The sequence below is a fragment of the Poecile atricapillus genome, chromosome 10 (assembly GCF_030490865.1).
Source record: "Poecile atricapillus isolate bPoeAtr1 chromosome 10, bPoeAtr1.hap1, whole genome shotgun sequence".
Classification (NCBI taxonomy): domain Eukaryota; kingdom Metazoa; phylum Chordata; class Aves; order Passeriformes; family Paridae; genus Poecile; species Poecile atricapillus.
In genome coordinates this window covers 17,244,893-17,268,135 of record NC_081258.1, presented here as the reverse complement: position 1 = coordinate 17,268,135, position 23,243 = coordinate 17,244,893, and the positions used below count along the sequence as shown (strand labels likewise).

The following is a 23,243-nucleotide window of genomic DNA, read 5'->3' as shown; positions in this document are numbered from 1 at the left end:
GCATTCAGGCATTTTGAAGAGTATGAATCAATGGCTCATTTCTATTTCATATCTTTGATTTCTTTCACCACAGTCTTCCAAACCTGCTTCTCAAGACAAGTAGCAACAAAAAATTATTAGTAGTACACAGGCTCCACCATGTCCTTTTTGCAAATTCTTGATGATTTTCCTTCTCAGTGCATTTTATTTCATATCTCAGTTCTGCTAGCTCAATCAGTGCAGAGAACTGTTTACTTAAGTCTGTGCATGATCACTGCTATTTAAAAGTTATTTACCAGCTTCATATTCTATTTATTTTTAGCTTATTTTTGTACTTGAGAATGTTGAAGTTGTACAACAACGGTCACCCAAAGTACCGTATTGCCTAAAAGCAGATGATGTGACACTGCAGTAGGATGCATTTTTCTGACTGTAGCATAAAGAATCCCTATCCTCACCTAGCAAAAAATGCAGATTTTATGACAACTTCACAGGAAGCAGCAGCTGGAAGAAATGTCCAAACAGTACAAAAAGTCTGCTACCGGATTTATGCTAATCCTGTGTTTAAATGGTACTGAAGGTCTGCCCCTACTTTACACATGAAGACAAAACAAATGCCTTTATTACCTGCAAATGAGTGGACTGAAAAACCCTTTGAAATTAACCACTTGTACGTTTTGTTTACCCTCTCTGGCATGCAGATATGTACCATAACATCTCACGGAGGGTATATTATTTTCACCTGATGTCACTGGACTTGTCAGCATTGAGTGTGATGGGGTCAAACCGGTGTCAGCAGGATTTCCATGACCTGGGTTTCCCTGCACACACAGCCCAGGAGCAGCAGTTTCCCAGGCACCTCGGAAACCATGACTGTGCTAATGCAGCTCGTCCTCCCCAGCACTCGCTGTCAAGTGGCACAGTTCTGACTGCACATGCTGGTGACACCCCTGCCAAGAGCTGCCAGCGATCCTGGCACAGCCAGGCTTTATCCCTCTGGCAATTTCCAAGTGATGTTCTTGGATGGGGGGGGGGGGGGCACAAGTGATGGGGAGACAAACCTGTATTTTTATTTCTTAATTTAGAAGCCAATGTACTTCAGAACCCATGACCACCACCTGGAGCCCTGTCTTGCTAAAAGGCATTAAGGAGAAAAAAAATGATGCTGAAGTGCTGACTCGGTGCGGCCGAGGGACACACACAGCCCAGCACCTCACAAAGCCCCTGGGATGCTGCCCCTCGGCCGGACATCTCCCTCACCATCCTCACAGCTCATCCTTTCGAGGTTACTTGTTCACATCAGGCTCTTGGCAGCAATAAAGTTGTTGGGGGGGGATTTTTTCCCCTGGTGGGTGACAGCCCCTCAGAGCTGGAAAAAGCAGCGGTGTGATGCCGAGAACACGACGGCACCGGCCGGAGGCAGGGAAGGAGGGAAGGACGGAAGGAGGGAAGGAGGAAAGGAGGGAAGGAGGGAAGGAGGGAAGGAGGGAAGGAGGTGGCCCAGCAGCTGCTCCCACAGAATCACAGAGTAGCTGGTGTTGGAAGGGACCTCCGGAGATCACCCGGTCCTGTTCCTCTGCCAAGGCAGGGTCACCTGGAGCAGGTGACACAGGATCGCGTCCAGCTGCGGTTTGAATGGCTCTGGAGAGGGACACTCCACACCCTCCCTGAGCGCTCGGGCCAGCTCCGGGCCGAGGCGCACCCAGGGTCCGCAGACTTCCCCGCCGGCCTTCCCTGACTCCTTCGTCCTCACACGCCGTGGATCCCGCTCCTTACATAACCCGGGCCCCGCTCCCCGGAGCGCGGCCCCTCCGAGCGGCCCCCGGGGGCTGCGGGCCCGGCCGTACCTGATGTAGGGGCTGGCGGCCGCCAGGATGTTCTTCTGCACCGGGATCTCCTCGCCCTCCAGCACCAGGTGCGCGTCGCAGAACCGCGTCTCCTCCCGGAAGGAGCTGAGCGCCCGCAGCAGCCGCGCCGGGTGCTGTGGGTCCGACACGGCGCTCGGGCCCGACATGGTGCTGCTGCCGCCGCCGAGCCGGGCCGGGCCGGGCCGGCTCAGTCCCTGCCCTCACACCATGGCTGAGCGCCCGCCCGCCGCTGACATCATCTCCCGGCATCATCTCCCCGCGCCGCCCCGCGGGGGCGGCCCGGCCCGGCGGCCCTCGGGCACCGCGGCCCCTCCGCGGGCGGGGCGGGGACGGCCCGCGGGAATCTCGGCTTTGTCGCCTCACGGCTTTGGAATGTCACTAAAGGGGGTCCAGAGAAGGGAACGGAGCTGGGGAAGGGGCTGGAGCACCAGGAGGGAGCTGGAGGGGCTCAGCCCGGAGAAAAGGAGGCTCAGCGGGGACCTTCTCGCTGTCCCTGGCAGGAGGATGGGGCAGCGGGGAGAGTCAGACTCTTGTCCTGGCAACCAGCGACAGAACAAGAGGAAATAGCACTAAGCTGCGCCAGGGGAGGTTTAGGTTGGACATTAGGAGAAAATTTCTTCCCAAGAAGGGTGATCAGGCATCGGAACGGGCTGCCCAGGGAAATGGTGAAATCACCATCCGTGGAGATGTTTAAAAGCCTGGAAGTGGCACTCGGTGCCATGGTCTTGGTGACACGGTGGTGTTTGGTCACAGGTTGGACTCGATGATCACAGAGGTCTTTTCCAATCTAATTGATCCTCCTGTAAAACTGGCCTTTAAAAAATTATTTATTTATTTATGTGTTCCCTTACATGAGCTGGAGGTGAATGTTAGGGGTGTAGGCACAAGGAAGAGAATTACCTACTTGGAAGATTAATTAGGGTATCTGGAAGTGACCCTGTAGGGAGGAGAAAATAATGCCTTCACAAAGGCAGCCTTGTTCTTTCCAAGCTGGACACAATGCTGGTTTGTTCTGCAGATGGAGACTGCAGTTGGGACATCCTCACACATCAGCCGGCAGTCCAAACCCTGCACCCAGGTGAAGAGTGTGCTCAGCCCTGTTGGAGCCAGGCTTTACAGCTGAACCCTTGCTGAAGTGCTCCCTGACTGGAGAGGGCTCACAGGGAGGAGCACCGTGCTGCAGGTTTCTTGTGCAGCTCTGAACAAGAGTTTTAGAAGCAGAGGAAGTAGGACAGAGGCCCAACCCCAGAGCAGTGTGCAGGAAACACCAGCGGCTCTGCAACACTTGTTGTTGTACATAGCCATTTACAAAGATTAGAAGGCCACTTTGTCTTGCTTGGCTGTAATTATCCAGGATGTCAGGTGTCGGTTGAGGATCCAGAGGACACATCCTCAGCTCTCTTTGAGGGTAATGAAGGTAGAGAGCACACTGCTCCTTGGCTGCAGGGGAAGATGTATTTTGCTTGTCATTAATAGTCAGGTAATTGCAGACCCAAGGGAGCAGTGGTTTAAATTATTGCAAAAGCTGTCATTGAGTGGCCTGGTTATTGAACAGACACCGGTGTATTTCCCTGCCACCTGCACAGGTTGTTACAGAGGAAAACATTGTCACATTTCTGGTTTTTAACACCTCCTTGTAAACACTGTTTTGCTTCCTCCTGCTGCCTATGTGGGGCAATGGGACAAGGTGTAACAGATAATATCCAGTTCCAGAGAACAAATTCATCGTTATACCTTGTTATTTGTTCAATTTAATGAAATGATTAACAAAAAAACCAAACAAAAAACACCCCCAAACCAAAACAGCAACAAACCAAACCACTCTATCAAGGTCCATTTGTAGCATCTGTGCAGTAATTAATTATATGTATGCATACCCGTGGCATGATTCTCTCACTCAACTATGTTTTTTTTTTAATGAAGATACGTATCTTTACCATTTTTTATTTGTAGCCACTACATTTAGATTTGTGTTAAGCCATCATTATAATAATTCCATAAATTTTGTCAGACTAATTTATGACTTAAATTGGTGCAAAGGAAGAATCAAATCTTTCTGGCCCTTGAGATTTCATCCACAGTGAAGGGTGTCAGAAGCAAACCAAATGACATTACCACATGCCATGTTACCACATCAAAAAAACCCTATGAGCCTTGCAGCCACTTGGCAAAGCATATCTGCATTTCCCCTTGCTTCTGTCAGCCTGGAAATGATAGTGTGTTACCATATTCAGGGTAAATGTTTCATCAGATTGGTATTTCAGCCACTAAAAACATTCTTGAACAAATTTGTGATTAGCTGTATGGCTTTATTCCTATTGTCTCTGCTGCAGGAGGATACTGGGATTAGCAAATGCGGATTTACATCACTGTTTTTCTCCTTAGGTTAACTATAAACTTAATGCTAATCAAATCCTGTGTAGTACTGACCAAGGGAATATGGCACATCTCATTTAAAAAATCATACCCAAGACAAGTTCTTATCATTTGTTCTCTGCATTGTTTCTGCATGAATGTAAATAACACATTTGCTTTCTTAGACTACAGGTTGTTTTATGATGAATACATCCCCTATCCTGTCATCTCTACCTGTAAAAATTATCTCCTCAGAAGTTAAGAAACTCTTGTACCCAAACCCATGATCATCCAAAAACAACCCTGTGAGTACTACAGAAGAAATTCTGGAGACAAACTCTTAGAAGAAAATCTGTAACAACGGTTAGGCGTTAGATTCATTGCCACCTTGTAATTCTAGAAATGTACTTGTGGACATTTGTTAAATCCAAACATTTTCGTATGAAAAGAAACAACCCCAGAGCTGATGTCTTTTGCCAATATCATGAGTCAGTCTTCTCTTCCAGTAGTGATTCCATATTCTTTACAAAAATGGAATTAATTTTTTTCTTTAGAAGATAAAGTTCTATCAAATACTAATGGTGATATGCCTTGAAAACATTAAAAGTGACTATTTCTGCAGACACACCTTACTGAAGTGTTTATTTCCATTTTATGGAACATGTAAACATTTGAATGCCCAAACCTGCATATTTTAACTAGATCTGATCACAGTGTTGGCGGTTTTTTTTACATTAAAAATAGCCTGTATAACCTAACAAAGTGCAAAGACTTAAGCAGAGGAACAGAGGTCTGGCTGTGACATAGCAGACAGGAACTATGGATGATGTTGGTTCAGTTCCTGCTCTGCCACAAACACCTTAGGTAATCACAAACAGGTCACCAAACACAGATTCTCATGTGGTGGGGAGGTAGTAAATGACAAGAATTTCATCCTGTTTCCTTCCTGTGAAGCTCTGTGAGCAGCACAAGCACTGAGGGAATGTGTGTGTCAAAGTGAGAGGTACCGAGGTACCTGAGTTGTGTGGTGATACAGACAGACCAGGTGAACACCCAGAATGGATGGATGTGCAGCTGGTTTTCTCCATCAGTAAAGATGCCTCCAATAGCAAAGAAATCTACAATGAGAAAATACTACTGAAAGAAAAAAAGCTCTCATTTAAAGAAAAGTCAATATCTCAAATCAGGAATATATTCAGGGGGGTAAGAAATGCCATTTCTGTAATACAGCCAGTCGCACTGTGCTTGGCACTTGAACTTTATGTTGAAATGTGCTTTTTAATTGTGACTGTGAGTGAGAGTTGTGCACTTTCATTAAGAAGCATCTGGTACAGGCAAGGATAAACACATGTGAGAACATGGATGCTCCTAAGCAAATATAAGGCAAATGCTTAGTTATGGCAATAACTGCTTCTTCTAGTTTCAGCTACTGTGGGGTTCAGATGAGGCCTAAATTAGATCTTTCACTCTTTCCCTAAACTATTTGCTGCACATGTGTGTCTGAGTTCTGCTAGAAATACACTGCCCTCGTTCACATACATACTGCTATTAACAGAAGCTAGTGGCAATAGCAAATACTACAATTCTTATATTTTACACAATGTAATCATCTAATTACATGAAATGCCATGGAAGATATCTTGCCCAAGGAAAACAGACTTAAATACAAACTGCTTAAGACTGAATGTCACTAAAGTATAATTGAATGCTACATATAACCATGTACTCTATTTCAATAAAGTTACTTGGTTTTGTCAACATAAAAGCAAAAAATACACCATGAAATTATTAGAAAAGTGGGGTGGGGGGAGGTAAGGTACAGGATAAGAAAAAATGTAGCACCTCAGCATAAGACTTTGGTTATGGTAGAGTTTAAGAAATCAAGCACCAAGAGAATAAATTGCCATGAATTATTGGCATCATGGTAGATAGTTTAACATGAGTTTTTCTGGCAGGAGAAAACTTTCATTGTCAGCTGCAGTCTTGCAACAGCCCATGGAAGTTACATGACCTGCAGGCATGTGTGACTCATGTCATGTCTCACCCTATGACTACAGTACTTCATTTGCTCAGAAAGCTTTGTTCTACTCAAATAAAACATTTCTTGTTACCTTTGTCTCCTATTCCTTGCCCCACGAGCTGTATTCAACATTAGCACTTCATATTGATAATTATTATTTTGGAATAGTGATATACCAGCTGTGAAAGCAATAATTCGTAATAAAGTAATTTCTCTCTCTTTTAAGAGATTATATGTAGATATTGAGGAGGTTATAATTATAATTCTTATCTTAAGATATCATTTCTTATCATAAGAGAAGGCTGTTCCTGAAGGATATTATCCCACATTCAGTAGAAGGTTATGTCATCTGTGTGATACAACAAATAGATTTTACTCAGTTTCAGTTTTCTTGTCTTGCTGTGGTATAAACATTCCATGCAGGTCCATATGCATTTCCACATTTACTGTGGCTCGACCCAGCTCTGTGAATGTTTTAGCATCCAAGATAAGTAGGAAGGGTGGATCCTTTGGATCAGTCTTCACAACACAAGTCAGAACAACCCCTGTGACATACAAATGAGGAATTAGAAACATATAAAAGTTTCACTAAGCAGAAAAGATAACCCCATCTCAAAGTGGAAGCATCAACCCAACTTTCTTGACTAAGAATATTGAAACTTGGAAGATTTAATACAAAATTCGTGTAACCCCAGCTTTCAGAACATCGTCATTATTTTACCATCATCCTCTTCTTTTGCATCAGGGCTGGGAACAAAAACAGGCTCGGATGGCCAGCAGTCGTCCTGTCCCCAGTGGAGCATTTCCTTTGTCTGGGTATTAAATTTTCCAATCTAAATGGTTGTGACAAAAAAGAAAAATGTCAGAGACCCTGACAGTGGCTTTTTCCAAAGGTGCAACATGAACAGATTGCTGGCAGAGGGGACCAATTCTAAGAGTTAAGGCAGGTATCATCACGAGAAAAAACACCTGGAAAATGTTAAATTTTGGAGTCCCATTTTATGGCTGCATAATCACACAATGTTCTTTTAATTTCATTTCATTAGATTACAAATGCACCTTTCATTTATGGGTGTTTAATAGTTCTGGAATGTTAACAGGTCACAAGAAACCCTTCACTGTAAGTAAGACCCCTCACTGCAGAGAGTCCAAGATACAGAATATTTAAGAGACTTGTTCTAATTCACTGAGATTTAGTAGTAAATCTGAAAACAGGATTTAAACTCGCCATTTTCTAATCCTGTGAGTTCTTTTTCCGTTTATTGCTCCTTCCATATTCCTCACAGCCTTCTATTGCAGTAGGGTACATATGCCAGAAGAAAGGATGTTCTTAGTGATGTGTAAAGATTAAACCAGTGAGGCAGATACTGGTGTTTACTGAAGGAGCAGAGTGTGGATTTTCATCCCACTGAGTGGCCAAACCAATGGCCAGAGGGGATGCCTGGCATTTTCAGTTCAATTCCATTAAGGCTTTTTCTCTACCCATAGAGATGAAGTTCTATTCTTTTCCATTTTGATATTTAGCCAAAAAATACATTTATATAAAAGTGAAACTATTCAAATTACTTGAGAGAATTAGAAAGAATTCTCTCTCCTAGCCAAGATGACAGCACTTTCACTGACAGACTTTACCTAAGGATTAGGTTGTTGTGTTTGCATTCATTAAACTGCAACTGATGTGAAAAAGATCTCCCTACCAGCTTTTTTTATTACCTTTGAGTCAAACAGAGATTATCTAAACTGTAAATCATGAACCTGCAGATTTGTTTGAGTTATTGTCAGATGTGCTGCAATAAATTTTCTTGCATCATGCAGAAATCCAGCTTTATTTTGTAATGAGTTGTGGTAATTTTATGCAAGAACCAACAGTGACTTCAGTTTGTGGTGCCTTGTAGTCACAGAACAAGAACTGTAAAGAGTGAGTTTGTCTGTATAATACTTGTACATTTAAATCTAAATATTTTTCTTTTTAATCTATTTGTACTTCAGGCTGTCTCCTGGCATCATATTATATTAAAATATTAAATATATACACGTGAATAATACTTCTTTTTCCTACTCTCTCCTTTGTAGTTGCTGGCACATCACAGGAAGTTCAGCCCAATTTAGCAGAAAAGTGAGGGTCTCTGTAACTATTCAAAAGACTTTCACAAAATATAAAGCTGGAGTAAGAATCCTGAGCTTATGAATACTTTATGAGGGAAACGGTACAATATGAACTTATCCTTATGAGAATTTAGGAATTTCATGTTTCTTTGCATGTGAATGACCCACCAATGGGAAAACACTAACTTTGTAAATGTTAATTATACCTTTGTAGGAACTGGACTCCACTGGACTTCTGTGGCATAGACATATTTATATTTTTTGCCATTATAGTCATAGTTGATGCGAGGCAGTTCTATCCCTGCATAAAATAAAGTTCAAGACTTAGGAACAAGACAAGGGAAAACCTCAAAAGTACATCTATATAGAAACACCAATTTTCAGGAAGGTTTGCCCTGTAAAAAACCTTGAACCTACATAATAAAGGTGTTGTATAGACTTGGAATGTCTGAATTTCTAAGAATCTGGAGATGGGTATTAACATAAGTAAACCAGGGCTATTAGTTCAAAAGGCAACAATTTTTCATTCTTAGGGATTCATTAGACTGGAATTTATGAGGTTTTTTCTGGTTTGGGCTTTTTTTCTTTCTTTATAAATACATGACGTGAACAACTGGGATAGAATTGGAGGCTATCATTCTGAGAAATTACTTTCACCTTAGGTAATTATGTATTTACATATTCCTGTTATTATCCTCAGATAAAAGGTTAAAAATCCTCTTTCAAAGGCAATCTTATAAAATGTAGCTAAACTTGAAGTACTACTTGTAACAGACTTATTTAACTAAAATTACACTTTTAACAAGTGGATTTGCAAGCCATATTAATAGCTGCAAGATTGGACTTGGAATCCTGTATTAATACAAAACTGATGTAACATCAGATATTAAAAGTACGTGTCTCACCTTCACATAGTATTTCAGGCTGGCAATAGATGTTTCCATCTTTCTCCTTTACAGCAGTTGCAGTAGAGGGAAGTGTGACTAAATTAGAATCCAGTACAGCATCCTGAAAGAGACAAATGCTGGAAAAGTCATGGATCTCTAAAAATATGCTTCTAAGTTAGATTTTTCATCAGGTTTGATATTAATATTAATGATTTGGGGATTGAACAAATAAGCTTCAAGAATATTCTTCTTATGGCATTTTAGATTCTGAGGTGTTTTCATTAGAAATCTTGTTGCACTCAGAGTATTTTAATATAACATAGAATAATTATTTTTAGTCACAGTAAGTCCTTAGAAATGTTTAGATACACATGGCTGTGGTCCAGAAGTACCATAAATTTGAGAATTTAATAAATGAAGATGGGTTTCAAGGAACAGCATGTCAAATTATCACTGAAAGTCACCAAGGTTAGGTTTTTGCACCTGCTAAAAATCAAGTGCAAAAATAGGTGTAATATACTCTGTAAAATCCTACTGCTGAATTCTTAAGATTGCAGAACAGCTGGTGTGATCCAACACATCCTTTGTTGCAGAGCTGTTTCTGAGACAAGAACAGAGCAGCAAGGTTCTAGGATGTAGAAAGAAAAAGTAATATCCATTCCAAAGGTATCAGGCAGAAACTTGCCCAAGCTGCTGGGCAGTATAAAATCTTCCCTGCAAACAGTGATGTAAAGTGATGCTTTAAATTAAACTGACAGATAAAATCTTTTCTCTTCTTGCTATATATCCCACTGAAATGGAAATCTTCTAGTTTTAATTGAACCATTGCACCAGCTGGGCGCATGCGTGTATTGTACATGGGCTTCCAGTGAAGTGTAAGAAACAGATTGTGCAAAACCTCATGCATGCCCTTGCAGTTAAAAGCCAGGTGGGTGCATCTGCTTCTATTGTTTGATGGTATTTAACAAATAATCTCATTGGGAAGAAAATGACATGTTCTTCACAACCCTGTTCTCAGGAGTGGATGGTGTCAGAACCAGGATCCTCACAACCATGTGCAGCTGCCCACTGGACACACAAAACCCAAACTCCTGCACACTCTGGGTATCACAGAATCAGAAATTTGCACATAAGGGCTGGCAACTAATAATACACCCATTATTCACACTGATGTATTTTAAATTACTGATCAAAGAACAGGTTAAAAATTAATTCCCTTTTTACCTTGTCATACTGCAGAGGAACCACAAATCTTTTGCAGGTTGGTATGGAGGTAAGTTTGGTGCACTCTTCAAAGTCTTTACCCAGGTTTTTTAAATAAAACATATCATACAAGCTATTGTCTGTATAGGCAATAATATCAAAAATTATGTGGCCATCCTCTTCATAAGCATTTATATGGTGAAAAAACACCAGAGCATCGGTGTAAAACTTGGTGGATACTTCTTTTTTAGTCTTCCTGTCTATAAAGTGAAACCAAGTCTGAAAGAGAGAAAACATTATGTAAAACCATTCAGAATCAGAAAACAGTTATTTAGAAAATTGTTTTCTAATGGTAACCATCAGCATTTGAATCACTGTCTATTTGTGCTAAAAGATATTAAGAACTCAGGATTTGCTGCTAGGAGACAAGAGGTTCCAACCTGAAGGAAACACAGCAGCAAAATGAGTGTGGAACAGCTTCAAGCTGACTCTACTGTTGCACATTACTATTTGGTATAGGCTGAGGATTGGAGTTTTCCAAAAAAACCTGGAAGATGCCCTGCTCTCTTTTTAAGTGAAATAAATCTGCCTAGGTCGAGAGTTTCTGTGATGCTGTGATGCCCTATACCTCAGCAAGTCACATGTTTTTATGCCCAGAGCATGTGGAAATAAGAGCCTCAGAAAACACTTTTTCCCTCAGTTTCCACAGTGAAACACTCTTCTTTTGTTCAGTGCAGACTTTTCCACTAGTCTGGCTCTCCAGCACATGCAATGCATCTGGAGCAGATCTCACCCACCACAGACAGAATTTTGTTTGGACCAGGAGCAACTGGATCTGTCTTGGATGCTAGTGCAGATTGGAATTTCTGTGCTAGCACACAGTATTTCTAGCAATGCCAAACTATCCTCTCTCTCACGAGCTTCAGCATCAGATGTTTATTGAGAAATAAATATATTGAGGAATTTCTGGATATGGGAGATAGTATTCTAAAACATACAGCTTCTAAAAAAACCATGCAGTGTGAAAGTCAAGGTTTGAAAAAGAAAGAGTGACTACTGAAATAAATGAACCAGATGAAAAACAGAGTAGTGTGGAAGAGGTCACTGGCCTGCCTGACTCCATTGTTCAGCAGCAGGAAAAGTACCTTATCATCCTTACTAAAGGCAAGGCAGGAAGCCCAGCTCACACCTCGGATGTAAGCAGTTGCCATTTTGAGAATATCCAGTCTGAAGGGCTGCTCTATGAAGATAATGTAATTCTCTGTGATTCCAAAGCTGTGGTAGTAGCTGGGGTGGAGCAGAGAGCGAGAAGGGATGGAACAAACCACTTCCAGGTGCTTGAAACAAGATTTCTTCTTTTCTTGTTCTGAAGATAAATGATAAAAATTAAAATCATATTTCTAATAAATTTCATTCCAAATTTGTGCTTGGATTTCTCCCAGGCAGGGAAGAACTGGTTTCTCTCAGTTTTATTTGCATTTTCCTGTTAAGAAAGTGTTAACTTTATAATTAACATAGAACTTTGCATGCAGGAAGCAACACAGTGAAATCACACTGCTGGATCCATTCAGGCATAGCCCCCTTGTCTTGGGATTTGATTCCACTGATTACTGTCTTCAGAAGTTCCAGCATGGAGGGGAAATATGTTTAATTAAATCAGCAGCTTTAAAAAGGGGTTCAAATGCCCCTGTATTTTTTAACTTCTAAGGAGCTGTTTCCAAATTTGAGCCCCAGCTAGAAATTGCCAACTGTTCTTAGCTGGGAGGCCTCTTGATTGTTCAGGAGGGGACAGGAAACACAATAGAAGCTGATTTTCAACAACACACACCAAAAATAGACAGAAAAAGAGCAAGGGGTCTGCTCTGTGAATAATGGACAGCATTTCAGCAAGGGCCAGTATTGGCCAGGTTAGAGAGGAATTAACTCTATATTAGGTTTTATTTGCTATCATGCTTCCCCATAATCATAGTATCAGCATTTCAAGAGAATTTTCATTTACTAAGAAATTAAAATTTATAACTTCAAATTATATGCACTGCCCTATAGACAAAATTGGTTTAGAGTCTTCATCTAAAAGTAAGGTTCTTCCAACTGAAACACCCTGTTTACACAGCACTCAAGAAGAGCCTTTGTAACAGCACATGCCCAGACAGACTAAGCAGTTAATATGAAGTTCACAATAAGTTGAAATTAAGAAAATGAACATCATTGGTTACTAGAACAGCTGTATCACCACCCTTGCCCTTTGAAGAAAAGAAATTGCTAACAAGTTTCTATAAAATACCAATAACAGATATATTTTACCTGGTACAGAGGAAGGAATCTTAAATAGAAGGTATTTTGTCTTCCCTTTATCAACTATTGAAGTGCCCATGTTGAGAACATTTCCAGCACTGTCATAGTGTGGGTGAGAAGTTGCCAAATTTACAGCTACATATTTGTTGTAGTCAACCTGGAAAATGATACAATAAGATTTGAGAGATGTGTAAGAGAATGAAAATTGATCTCAGTTAACACCACAAAACCACCAGATTTTTAGCCCTGACAGCCTTACATTGGCACCCCATTTGCAAATGGTTTTGAAATTTAAATAATTAAACCAAATGATTTGTGTAGGTATTAAAATTATTTCCTTATTCAAGGCTAAAAGAAGTTACAGAATCTGAATTACAGCCACCTCTCCCTTGAAATCACATAACATCAGGGTGGATTAGCCAAGCAAGTTATTCTGCAAATTCCCATTTCACCCTGAAAGCACTTTATTTAACAGTGCTATCTGGCAATCTGCTGGAGAAAAAAACCTTCTATTTTATCTAAAGTCTGGAAATTGTACTCAAGCTGTAGTGTGGGCTAGGAAAAAAACCCCTTGTATATATTTCAATATCTCAAGTTCTCATTTTAATAATTAAATAATATCTTACATAAGGTCCTTGAAAAGTAGTCATATAACTGACCTACTGATTTTTAAATTATGTAAATAATTTTATAACTACAGATACATAATAATGGCAATCATCCAAAATAATCATGTAACTGTGCTATTATTCCTGCAACCTTCTCAGATTATGTACAAGAGAAATTGCTCAAAGCCCAGCTTTTCCCAAACTAAACAGGATTTAAATTTGAACTCAGGAGTTTTTAAAGGATATCTTTTGATATCTTCACTATTTCACTTTATCATGATTTCAAAAGTAAGACAACAGTAGAAGAAAGGTATTTTGTATCCTGAACGTGTTAAAGGATCTTTATGAGTCAGTTTGAAATTTATTCATCAGCAGACAAGGAACCAGAGTGACAGATGGTGGTTTGTACCTTCTCCAGTGTCTCCAGAGTCTGTGGATTAATTTTCCTGATGAAGTTTGTCTCGCCAGTAGCATAAAAATCATCCCCAGCTTTCATGATGTTGATCAGACAGTTGTCTGTGAACTCAGGAATGGTGTGAGACAGATAGGAGAATGCCCTGTTCAGAGGGAAATTGCATTAGAGCCACGGAGCTGGAGCTGCCTTTCCCCCACATGGAGCACAAGTGACCCTGCCATGCCACAGACCTGGGGCTGCCTCTCCTTGCTGTGCCACTCCTGGCAGCTCCCTGGAAAGGGAAAGCAGAGGAGATGCCCTTGGCCTGACTGAGGTTAAGGACACTCAAGTAACTGGTTTTGCACACACAAATGGGCATCCAGGCCCATTCCTGCTGTCAGCTCAAGGACGTGCACTGGTTTATCAGGATGGGCTAATTACACACCCTCCTGTGCCTGTCCTGGGAAATGCTGGTACCTAAATGCTGGCAGGTTTTTCAGTGTGTGCCTTCATAAAATAGATGGATTCATATACTCCTCAATGGAATATTTTTGTTCCCAGTCTTATTCCGTATCAGAATTATGATTTCAAAGAAGATTGAACTTCACATAGGCTTGACAGTTTTCTTTATCAGTATGTGATTTCATCATAGTCACTAGAAGCTGAGACAAAGTTGTTATATCCCTTTTGAACTTAAAATGTCAGACTTTATTGCTATTGGAAGAGGGAAGAAAATCTCATTTCAGGGGAACAACTTACAACATACCAGCTCTTTTGCAATAACTGTCTGTGTATGTGTCCTTACCAAATATCAGGTTTGAGGTCACTGGAGGTAGTTCAGTGACAAGAAAGAGAGAAGGGTGACTTATTTACCCTTGTTAGTGAATTTCTAAAGCAAATTTTACAAAACCAAGGATAATATGATGGCCTACACCTCACCTTTCTGCTAAACTATCTTTAGTCAAAAGGTTTTTCTGGTTTTTTTGTAGTTACTGATGCTTCTCTGTTTGTTTGGTGTTTTTTTGTTGAATAGACTTTATTAATACCCTCCCCATCTCTAAATCTTTTTCTTCCTTGCTGCTTCCCCCCTTACAGAGTATCAAAATATTTCACTAACACTGGAGAAAGAAAATGTTTGGTTTTTGTACAATCTACTTGCGTTACTGAATAAAGCAGCAAGTAATGGCGATAAATGAATTTTAAATATTTGCCTTAGGCTAATCCATAAGCAGTACCTATCTCTTAGCCTTTTCAATATTCAGCAATTGTAAATTTACAGATCAACTATTGTATTTGCACATATGTGTCAAGGGTAAACAGAAAGATATCTGTGCTAAAGAGAGAAGTAGATAGAAGAATCTTGTTGGGAAAAGCATTGTGAATATTACTTGGCGAATATGTTTTTGCATGGATCTGGATAAGCCATAGTCCCAAACTCAGACACCACTATTCTGTTTGCTTCTATGTTGCAGTTGTACGTGTCACTTCGGAGATATTTACTTCTGTAGTAAACTTCACCTGAGGAAGAACAAACAGGTCTCAATCACATTTTATACTTACACCAACAAAAAATTAGCACAGGTAGAGCCAGAGTTTCTCAAGCAGCTGTCCTTTAGCCAACAATAATTTGGAATGAAACCAACAATGTCCTCAACTCCTTGTTTCAAAGGCTTTATGGCTGCTGATATTGGTAACAATTTGTCAAGACTCGCTGATTTGCACTACTAATACTGGGGAACTTTTGAGGGAAAGAAGGGCTTTGGATAAACTGTTCCAGAAAATAAAACAATGTGTGCAAAAATTATTAATTATACAGTCCATTTATGGGTGGTGAAAAATCTCTTGTATTGGAAAAATTTAGTTATGAGTGTAACAGACTGCTTGAAGGAATCAGTTTGATGAAGGGTTTAATGAACTTGAACTGAGCTCTGTTTGCTTTAGGTAAGTAAGGTATACTGGCAATTTAAAAGACACCGATTATTTCTTCATAGGTTATTTTTTTAAGGATGTAGAGCTGGATAGGCTAGAGATCCTGCAATAGCATTAAATGCTTCCAATCACAGAAATGGTAACACAAAAGTAAAACAGAAAAAGTAAACACAAGGATTAGAGGATAACAAGAGTAAATCCCACTTTTTTAATAGATACATATTTTTTGCCACAAGAGTCCAGGTGTAAACCTTCCTGTCTCCCACTGTGAAACAGCTCAATGGGTGAAAAATGTTTTAACTGAAAAAAAATAAATGTAATTGTTTAAGGTAGATAGCTGCCTGTTTTTCCTCCATAAGGATGACAAGCAGGAGGAGGGACTGTAGGGTGTCAAATATACTGAGGTTTCACATGTGAAGTGACACAGTGGCCCAGTTTCCCACAGTGTCACAGCTCCCTCCTGGCAGCTGTTACTGCTGCAACCAAATCCCCGATGGGGAATGCTGGTTCTCTCTGAAGCTGGCCTGTGCATCTACAGCAGGACAGCCTCTGGGCACTGCAGAACTTGTGGCTGCTCTGCTCCAAACAGCAGAGGCTTTCTTGCCCCGGCTGGAAGGCGAAGGCTGCCCTGCAGTGACCTACCCCGAGCTGGGTTTTGTGGTTTGTGCTGTGCTGGGGTGACAGCAGCACTGAAATTTGGCACTGCAGAAGAAAGGACAATGCAACATCTCCCTGCAAACAGCCCTGCAGATGCTCCAGCTGCTGCTGGGAAGGGAGAGGTGTGAGGGGCTCTGTGGGGAGACCTCCCCCCAGCAGCTCCCCCTCACACACCACTCTGCAGACAAAACCCACAACTCCAACCCAACTCAGAGCACAATTAGCAACGTGAGGCACCAAAGTGTGGGTTGTTGAGTTCCTTTCAATCCAATGTGCAACAACTTACCATTTTTAAATGTAAAGCTGTGCAGCAGAGCCAGGCCATCAAACCAGTGGTTATACTTGCTGTCCCCTATCGTGTGCATCCCTGGGCCATTTCGGAGCAGTGTCCCTTGCAACCAAGTGGGCAACTGCCCTACAAACAGAAAGGAGTTACCAGTATCTATTCATTTAGGCAAGGAGGATGTTCCAAGACAGTTTTCCCAAAAGCTGAGGCTTCATGTAGTCAGACAGACTGTAGGTGTGTTAGATTTGCAGCACCATATAATTATATTGGAGTCTGGGTTAACTAAAATTTTCCCTACTCAAAAATGTGGCACTAGTGACATCCTGCATGACTATTGCTATCAGAAATTACTATAAGAAAATGAGATTGATGGAATGTAATTTGTTGTTATCAGGAAGTAAATAAAATTGGACCTTTCCTTCCTGCATTCATATTTTACAGTGATACAATTAAACCCTTCTACTTGTGCCATAAAAAACTCAAGCTTATCAGAAATAAACATATTTTATAAGTTATATGACTAGCATTGGCTTTCAGCACATCAGCTTAGACTTCAGGCTAAATTAATTCCACTAAAAATTTCATTAATTAGATTACACCACATAATATAGTGTTATTTGGGAAGTGTTTTTGTGACAGTAGTCATAATGTAGTGTTTTGTACACAAATAAAGTATAGGAATATTTTACTGAAAATGTATAAGTACTGTTGAGATTTGAATCACAAATGTTCCTCATCAAGTCCCTGCAAGAAAAGCATCACCTACCACTTGACTCATTGAATAATAATAATTAAAGAATGTCAATAGGTTTAAAGAGATGAACAAAGGCATACCAGATATTAAATAAAAAGCTTGACTTGCTTCTTTGTGCATATGACTCCTGAGGGAACATTTAGGATCACATACGGCTTCTCCACACAATTCCTGCATTGGGAATTGCATAAAAAGCTCTTCAGAACTTACATTTCTCCTTATCATTTAGTTTGTGACCCCACAACGATTATGCTGACACACTTTTCTTGTTAAAACCCCTTTACAACAGCTAGAAATGTCCTCCTATGGACCTTAAAAATTAACTCGTTCCAACCCCTGCCATGGGGTTTTTAAGATTTTAAATTTTAAAAGATTTAGATTTTAAGGTTGCTTAAAATCCCATCCAACCTGGCTCAGAGCAATTCCAGAGATGAGGAGCCATCATTAGGGCATAATTCCATTAGGGTTACAGTTCTGGAATACATGAGGTACATAAAAAAATGTTGACACAATGGATGAACTTTCATCACGGTCATCATTATTGTTGTTGTTATTTTCTAGAATAGCCTGAAAAACTAAACCTTACTTCCCTTTCTGACACAAGAAACTCTAAAGCAATAACTATAGCATATTTTTATATATGATAATTTTGCTGGGGAAAAGATCCTTTTAAAGCACTGTGGACTTAATTCAGTTTCTGAAATTTCTGGTGCAATTCTACACAATTTCAGTATGAAAAACAAGGAGCAAAGAGTCATCTAGTGAGGTTTTCAGATAATTAATCTTGGTGGGAATTAAAAATTCACACAATCAGCATCCAAAAGTGCTCATGTAGCTTTAAAAATGTGGACCTTATTTTTTTCTGAAATGTGTGAGGACACATTGGTGACACAGTGAAGTTCCCAAATATTTGGACATTTATTAGCTATGGTAACACGGAGTCTCAGAAAATCCCATGGCTGTAGGAGAGCATGAGTTAAATTGCAGCTGATGTTAGAAGTGTGATAGGTATTTACAGTGTACATATTGAGTAGCAAGGAGCCAAAATACTGGCAGAGCTCAGGACTACCAAAATATTTTAACGGGTCATGGTTGTCTTTTGTTTTCTTTAGCAATGAAGGAATGTTTTGAAGGTATAATTTTACCTTCTGAAATACGCAGTCTTTGTTCAAATAAACCATTCCATAATAAAGGAATAGTTTCAGGTCTGATAAGTTGTTTGCAAATAACTTCAAATGTTTTGATAATAAGTTGTTATCTTGAGAAAAAAAAATTGAAAGGCATCAACCCATAAAAGCATAAAATAATTCAAAGGCATTAAAACAAAGCACTTTGTCTGACTTGACACAAAATCTTTTCCAATTCAACCACCACACTGAACAGCAACATAGCCCTGCAAGTTTTGTAATCTCTTTAAGTTTTGTACTTGGGAATGGTAGATTCCTACCATTTCTTGGACTGCATATCACAAACAACACGGCCAAGATTTACTAAGTAGGGGTTCCCAGCAACAAACCTCTCCTGTACTGTAGGAGAAAAAGTCTTCTGTAAAGTGAAAGCAATCGGGAAGAAGAATAGGTTGGTCGAGTGTCATCCCTAGCCCTGAGAGCCACTTTAAACTGTCAGGCCGAAGGATACTCCGCAGCTTCTCCTGGATTGTCTTCCAAAGCTTCTTTCTATCGCTGTGGCAGCCTGTAGCGGAGCTTTGCTGGTTAGGAGTGCTGCTGGTGGAGAGCCCCGGTTCGGGAGCCCCGGTTTGAGAGCCCCGGTTCGGGAGCCCCTCTTTGGGAGCCCCGGTTCGGGAGCCCCGGTTCGGGAGCCCCGGTTTGAGAGCCCCGGTTTGGGAGCCCTGGTTCGGGAGCCCCGGTTCGGGAGCCCCGCTTTGGGAGCCCCTCTTTGGGAGCCCCGGTTTGAGAGCCCCGGTTCGGGAGCCCCGGTTTGAGAGCCCCGGTTTGGGAGCCCTGGTTCGGGAGCCCCTCTTTGGGAGCCCCGGTTCGGGAGCCCCGGTTCGGGAGCCCCGGTTTGAGAGCCCCGGTTCGGGAGCCCCTCTTTGGGAGCCCCGGTTTGAGAGCCCCGGTTCGGGAGCCCCGGTTTGAGAGCCCCGGTTTGGGAGCCCTGGTTCGGGAGCCCCTCTTTGGGAGCCCCGGTTCGGGAGCCCCGGTTCGGGAGCCCCGGTTTGAGAGCCCCGGTTCGGGAGCCCCGCTTTGGGAGCCCCTCTTTGGGAGCCCCGGTTCGGGAGCCCCGGTTCGGGAGCCCCGCTTTGGGAGCCTCGGTTCGGGAGCCCCGGTTCGGGAGCCCCTCCGCAGGACCCCGGGAGAGCGGAGGGCAGGGCAGGCTTACAGAGAGGAGAAAACCGAAAGTGTGAGCAGAGCAATGGGGGAGGGGGTGTCCGAGAGGAAATCTCTCCCTCACCACCAACTCCAGTGAGTCCTGTTCAAACAGACTTTCGAAAAGTACACAGAAATGCTCATGGAGTGAGAAAAGTCCCCCGCTAGGGTCACATATATTATCTGAGACCATCCTTTAAACAAAATTCCCTCGCGCCTCTCTCAGTTTCCCTTTCCAGCGCTGCCTCGGGTCAAGAAGAGTCGCAGCTTTTACGGATCGGAAAACACCGAAATAGCGGCTCGTTTTACAACAGGTTTTCTTTCACTTACCCTGCACCTCAGCTTTGACGGGCTCTGGGTGCTCTTCCTTATTCCTGCCATAGAGCGTTTCCATCTCCGAGGAAAGCCCCGGTGCCTGCGCTGTGCCCCAGCCGCTCCTGCAGGCGCCGGTGTCCCCCCCGCTCTGGGCTGAGAGCGGCTCTCCCCTGTTACATATAAAGATAAGGTCAAAGTGCAGCGTGAGCTGGTGGCCGGTGGCTTATAGATTGACTATTTATAATAGCTGATCTTTAATCCCTAGCACATACACTCTAATTCTTGCACATTCGTATTAAAATTAACTCTTTCAGTGGCTCGAAGGGGAAGTAAATATGTCAGTTCTTCTGCTTGCTCCATATGAACCTGGCAGAGGCAGGCAGGAACACCCAGGGGACAGCTGGAGTGGCTGAAATGTCACCTGCATCTTTCCAGGTAAATGTTAGACACTGGTAAGGACGCCTGTCCCATTTGGCAGGTAGGGAGAGGAAAAGAAAAGAAATCTCTGCTCACTCTTCTGGATTTGGTGCTTTGGGAGTGACAAGCATGTCAAAGCAAGGGATCATCCTTTTCTTTCCATTCTGTGATTTTAAACTGGGCTGTTCTGCAAATTAACAAATTATCACCACTGAATAGTCATCTGATGTATTTCTTTATGTACAAGCTGTTCCAGAGTCAACTGAGTGGCACGTCTTTGAACTGAGTATCTTTTCACTCTACCATATTCTCCCATATGTTACCCAAATCCACCTATGAAAATGTGGCAGGATTCATTAAAACTAAGGCAGGTTTTTAACTTCATGCTTTTGTTTCTAGATAAGGTACTTAACTGAGTTCAATGTTGTTAATTTTAAAATCCTCTGGAAAAAGAATTATTTCAATATAAAGCATGTGATTGCAGAGTAAATCTTAGGCTCCATTGACCATGAAGGATAAAGAAAATCTTTGCACAATTATATATTATGCAATTTCATATGGGGTTACCCTAAAATCCGATTTTTTCAGCTGAATCACCATTGTTCACAAAATGTTTAACATCACTTCTGACGACTGACTGATCTCTTAGAACTATAACAATTATTTTATTCAAAACATAGTTTGTGCTACAGACTCTTCTGACATATTTATTATACATTGTTCCTCTTCTCCAAACCTCCTGTCTGTTTGATGGCTGATCTTCACTCTGGGAGATCATCAGGACAGCGTGCCTTGGTCTCTTTTTGGAAAGCACTGACAGAAGCAGATGATAACAAAATAAAAAGCCAGATTAGAAGTGAAAATATAAAGTCTTTGTTCGAATTATCAGTATTAATAAACAGCAGGATTGAACCAGAAGGCTGTAGCAGATGCAGGGGATCAAAATCCACATATATATGGAGCTACATACACGTAGACATGCATATCCACTGTATCCATGTGTGTACTTGCATATATATGAGAGTGTGTGTGTGTGTGTGTGCATTGAGATGTTGATTCACTTTATACACAAAGCCAAGTAAGAGATTTTTCAGCAATGCTAAAATGCTGGCAAAAACCAAAGCTGCCCAACTCTACTCTCATTAAGCCATGGGGACTTTTTTCTCTCTACACAATGTTCTGTTTTGATTTAATATGTTTGTTTCAGTCTATCCTCATCCCTTTATGTGTGCAGCTCTTAATGCTGCAGTTTTAATTATCTGACTTATGAGTTGTCTAATCTGTAGTGATATTAAGATTTCCATAGAGCAAGCAAGCAATAAAAAGATTAATTCAAACCTCTTTTGCCTCCTCCACTCCAAGGGTTCATGTAGGTTAAAGTTCAGCCATGATAAGATAATTGGAAACCTTCTTAAAAGTTGTCTGAATGGAAGAATAAGGAGTTGCAGATACCCAGCAGCTTCTGAAATCAACCTAAATGTGTTTGTTAGCTAATTTTAGGAGTCTGTAACTGCAAATTTTGTCTCATATGTTATACAACTTAAATAAAGAAGCTTTGTGAAGTTAGTTTTTCCTGCTTGTCAGTAAAAACTTAATTTGCCAGCAAAATGCTTTTTTTTTTTGTTTTCATCACACTAATGACAAATAAGCAGTTTAGTACAGTATGTGGAGATTAATTTTCTTGCCAACTGTGTGATTTCCCCCCTTTTTACATTGAAATGGCAAAATATCAAAGCACTGATTTGCAATTATAATGTGTAATTATCAGCAGTAGAGGATGTGGATTAGGTGATTTTTCTAATTTTCTTATTTCATAATGTTACTTCTTGTTGCAAAACACTTCAAATATAAATCTTCCCCCAGTCAAATCTCACATTTCTCTCCACAGTTTCCTCTCTCTATTCATCTCTCATGACAACATTTTTGAAGTCACCAGCTCCCCACCATGTGCAGATTTGCTTCACTACATTTCCTTCTTCTCTAAACCGTGCTGAAGGCCACAAGCTGTTTCCTCTTGGGCTCTTTCTCACTTTCGCTTCCCTCCAGTCTCTGCGTGCCCTCAGCTTCTCTCCCAGACTTTAAAAGGGCCATGAAGACATTTTTGGAGGCCGGGGGTTACATTTTGGGTGTAATCTCTGTGGTTAATCAAAACAAAGCCTTCCAAGGCAGCAGAGCTTGTTAACTGCATTTTTAGAAGAGTAATGTAATTGCTGTGTGCCTACCTTTGTACTTTTGGTTCACTTAGCAAGAAACAAATTATTGCCTTATAAATCACTGAGAGACCAATATAATTCCTTATCTCTATTGTACTTAATTAATTTTAATCTCAATCTTTTGCTTATAGAAATTGAGTTTTAATTAAAGCCCATTAACAAAGGTCAAATTGACTTGGCATATATGACTTTAAGCTGTGCTAAGAACTTTCAGCTATCAACAGTTATCTGTTACTACCAAATAAAACTCCAATAGTAAAACTGATATGAACTTAGGAGTTGTTCTCGCTGAAATAACACTGATTGCTATCTCACTTTCTAGAAACACAAGTTCTTATCTTTGTTAAATACTCTTTTATTGGCATGATCTCATTTCACAAAACTGCCACCAGAATATTTAGAGAAATGTCTCTTGCACTGTCCAGATATAATTGCAAACACAAATTATTTATGTAGTTTGTTCAAATCTAAATAACAATAGTTGCTCTATATTATTCTGACCAGATATTATTTGGGTCAAAACTCTTTTGATCTTATACTGTTTTGCTCATTATTTGGACAAAAATAACTGGGTTTGTGAGATTTTAATTTCTTTGATAAGATCTTAATTTTGGGGAGGGGGAGATTTTT

General features: G+C 41.0%; 2 protein-coding genes and 1 long non-coding RNA gene across 5 annotated transcripts in view; 1 reads left to right on the top strand and 2 right to left on the bottom strand.

The window, feature by feature from the left end:
* The window catches only part of GAN (gigaxonin), a 28,321-nt gene extending 26,095 nt beyond the window's left edge, over positions 1-2,226 (bottom strand). Inside the window, exon 1 of the mRNA XM_058846110.1 lies at positions 1,827-2,226. Within this exon, the coding sequence (XP_058702093.1) occupies positions 1,827-1,993 (167 nt within the window). The 5' untranslated portion in view covers positions 1,994-2,226. The remainder of the gene's footprint in view (positions 1-1,826) is intronic.
* A 24-nt stretch (positions 2,227-2,250) lies between these two features.
* LOC131582680 (uncharacterized) lies at positions 2,251-4,638 on the top strand. Its single transcript, XR_009278379.1, has 2 exons — positions 2,251-2,441; positions 2,866-4,638. It is a non-coding gene; the product is annotated as an uncharacterized LOC131582680 (long non-coding RNA).
* Positions 3,582-20,364, bottom strand: BCO1 (beta-carotene oxygenase 1). 3 transcript variants are annotated; one of them, XM_058846106.1, is made up of 12 exons: positions 20,256-20,364; positions 19,999-20,153; positions 16,588-16,711; positions 15,104-15,233; positions 13,731-13,878; positions 12,723-12,870; positions 11,564-11,784; positions 10,440-10,697; positions 9,234-9,336; positions 8,535-8,629; positions 6,944-7,055; positions 3,582-6,767 (listed from the first exon to the last, which is right to left on the bottom strand). In XM_058846106.1, the coding sequence occupies exons 1-12, from the start codon at positions 20,341-20,343 to the stop codon at positions 6,595-6,597; spliced, it is 1,755 nt and encodes a 584-aa protein (XP_058702089.1). In that variant the 5' UTR covers positions 20,344-20,364; the 3' UTR covers positions 3,582-6,594. The 3 variants fall into 3 exon arrangements, with proteins under 3 accessions (XP_058702089.1, XP_058702090.1, XP_058702091.1); XM_058846107.1 differs by lacking the exon at positions 20,256-20,364 and having other exon boundaries at positions 3,584-6,767; positions 16,588-16,716; positions 19,999-20,163; XM_058846108.1 differs by lacking the exon at positions 20,256-20,364 and having other exon boundaries at positions 3,584-6,767; positions 19,999-20,159.
* Positions 20,365-23,243: the final 2,879 nt, after the last annotated feature.

Bases quoted from the DNA above. Each gene is read 5' to 3' on its own strand.
- BCO1 (XM_058846106.1), bottom strand. From the start codon at position 20,343: ATGGAGCAAGCAGAAGAACTGACATATTTACTTCCCCTTCGAGCCACT. The intron at 16,712-19,998 runs GTAAGTGAAAGA...TTTGTAGGGCAG, and splicing joins CGTCAAAGCTGAGGTGCAGG to TTGCCCACTTGGTTGCAAGG. The intron at 11,785-12,722 runs GTAAAATATATC...ATTTATCTTCAG, and splicing joins GATTCCTTCCTCTGTACCAG to AACAAGAAAAGAAGAAATCT.